Here is a 2,631-nt window from a genome sequence, read left to right as displayed (position 1 = left end):
TAATTTCACATTCACAAAGTCTCTTACCAGAGACTGATATATTCTGAGAATGGTATTTGGATCAAAGGGGCAGGCCAGGCTGCAAATGGAGGACAGCGTTATTAAGTAAGCACTTGCTATCGAACAGGTCTGCAGGGCAACAGCTGCTGCTCGGACGGCGCAGGCACGGGGACGCTGGGTGTCGCAGAAGCCGAGGGGCAGCACTGGGCAGTGTCTCTGAAGCCAGTCACATCCAGTCATAACGAACTTTACTGCACGGGTAGACCTAAACGGAAGTGCCGTCCGAATATATCCTTCTTGGAATATATTCCTGGTCCCTGTATCAGGTATACAATTTGCCAGAACACTCGTGCATTTTTACTGAGTTAGCAGAAGGCAATGTTGGTGTTTGCAGGGCTGATTTTTTATTATAAAGCCATTTTTTGTGTTTAAATATACTATCAACATGGTCTGTAACATGTTAAAAATACCTTGGAAAAAGCAGAAGAAAAACATTTCACACACAGGCACAAATTAGAGAATTAAACCAACTCTGTTTCTTCAATTTCTGTGCTAAAAGAGATGGATAACAAATTATTTTCAACTGTCAACCAATGAAAAGAAGCTTGATCAAAATTTCAGAAGGATAAAATATTCTATAGGTGAAAACTATGATATTTCTGTAATGAAGTTCTTGGTCAACACATCTTAAGGTGTATTTAACCTGACAGATGACTGAGAATGCCTCTAGTTATTTGGTGCATGTTAATTTCATGCAAATATTCTATTTTCCACTGAACGTTGTCAAAATACAGGACAAAATCTCTAAAGGTAAGCAATCAAGAACACCCCCCCCCATACCACTATGGACTACCAGGGTGAGCATCACCTCAAAAGCATAAGACAAGAACAGCCACAAAGTTCTCATTTCTACTGTACAGGAACACCATTTACGCAGTCCACCCAATGATCTTATACATCAGCGCCCTCAAAAGCCTGGCTTCGTAGGTAACTGTATTTTTCCCACTGTGCATCCTCTTCTCTTCAAGGGGTTGCTCAATGACAGCTGGGATGTTTCTTCCATACAGCTCACATTGCTTCAGAAACTGAACGCACTCTTGAATAACGCCGTCACGTAGCATGATCATGTGCTTGGACATGTTCTCCAGCAAGGACAGGAAACACCGTTTGGCATAATACCATGTATCGGTGCTCAGTTTTTTGTTATATGGCTCCAGGCTTTTAATGACCCTTGAAATACCGAAGTCGTAGTTTCCCTTCACACAGTAAAGGGTACCAATGACTAGATTGACAATGCAGAGGTGGTAGATATTTTTATCAGGATTATTATAGGACAGCTGCTCTTCTCCCTTCTCGATCTTCCTCATCAGCTCCTCTGCGTCTTCATTCTGGCTCGTCAGGATGTAGGAAACGCAGAGGTTAGCTAACACAATGGCACTGACGTGGAGAATATTGTCATAGTGCTTTTTAACTATTGGCTCATAGAAGCTAATAGCCTCCTTATACTTGTTCTCTTGCATGAAGAGCACGTGAGCCACATTGAGCTTCCACACCTCGTGTTCGTTACAGAACTCCACTGATTTGCGGAAAATCTTTTCTACCATTGTGTAGTTCTTCATGTCCCAGTAGATCTTTGCCTGGGCCATCAAGACAGGTACGTATTTATCCAGAGTCTCATCATACTCATTAACTGCCTTTTTCACAGCTTCATCGTCCCAATTTTGCCTAGCTTCCTGTACCTGCTTCGTGAGTTTTCTCAGCTGCTCAGTCAGTGTCCCTGCTGAATCATCAAGCTTGTGGAAAGCCTCCTCAGGGGCAGTTTGACAAGTAATAATGGCATCCAAGAAGTTGTACAAGTAAGGTGTGAGCAGTTTGTAGGTCAGATGGGCATTCTCTGCCAGCACATCAGCTGCCAGGTCGTAGTACTGATGCTTGCAGTAGAGGAGTAGCAAGTTTCCAAAAGTTTCTGGCGGACAGGGGTTCTGCAGCAGAAGAAACTGCAGCTTCTCAAACCCTTCAGTGGGCTGGTTGTCCATGTTCATTAGTGCTTGATTGTGCAGCGTGACTGGATCCAACTCCTCTTCAGCCCTCGGCGGCATATCTGTGAGCGCCTCCTGGGCCGCTTTCAGGTTGCGCAGTTGGTACTCAATGGCCGCCTTGAGGTTGAAGGCCTCCACCAGGGCCGTGCGGTGCAGGAGCAGAGTGTTGCCTACGCTGCGGACATCAATGCCCTCAGTGGTCATGCCCACGCTGAGCTCTGGGTGCTGGTGGATGCCGCGCTCTATGATATCGGAGATGTGTTTGAGGGCAGGGGCATACTGCTTGGCCGCATAACAGCACAGCGCCATGTTGTAGGACAGCTCAGGGCAGTAACCCAACACTTGCATGCATACTGCTTGGCCGCATAACAGCACAGCGCCATGTTGTAGGAAAGCTCAGGGCAGTAACCCAACAATTGCATGGCACAGGGGAGAGTGCAGGTTGTCCGGTGTCCCTCTGTGGCCTCCCCTGCCGGTACAGCAGGCAGCCCAGGATGATCTCGGCGTCAGCCCGCTCTGAGGGGTCCTCGGCTGCTCCGGGGCCGCCACCCGCAGCGGGGGGGGGCGCCGCCCCCACCCGGCTCCTGGCGCG

General features: G+C 47.7%; 1 protein-coding gene across 1 annotated transcript; it reads right to left on the bottom strand.

The window, feature by feature from the left end:
* Positions 1-343: 343 nt before the first annotated feature.
* On the bottom strand, positions 344-2,387 carry TTC30B (tetratricopeptide repeat domain 30B). Its single transcript, XM_009332420.1, has one exon. It carries the CDS (start codon positions 2,385-2,387, stop codon positions 930-932), a length of 1,458 nt encoding a protein of 485 aa, XP_009330695.1. The 3' UTR covers positions 344-929.
* Between the last annotated feature and the right edge of the window lie 244 nt (positions 2,388-2,631).

This window comes from Pygoscelis adeliae, unplaced genomic scaffold (genome assembly GCF_000699105.1).
Source record: "Pygoscelis adeliae isolate BGI_AS28 unplaced genomic scaffold, ASM69910v1 Scaffold160, whole genome shotgun sequence".
NCBI lineage: Eukaryota > Metazoa > Chordata > Aves > Sphenisciformes > Spheniscidae > Pygoscelis > Pygoscelis adeliae.
This window is presented reverse-complemented; position numbering and strand designations above follow the sequence as displayed.

What these genes read in the sequence shown, in the direction of transcription:
- TTC30B (XM_009332420.1), bottom strand. Translation starts at nt 2,387, where the DNA reads ATGCAAGTGTTGGGTTACTGCCCTGAGCTGTCCTACAACATGGCGCTG.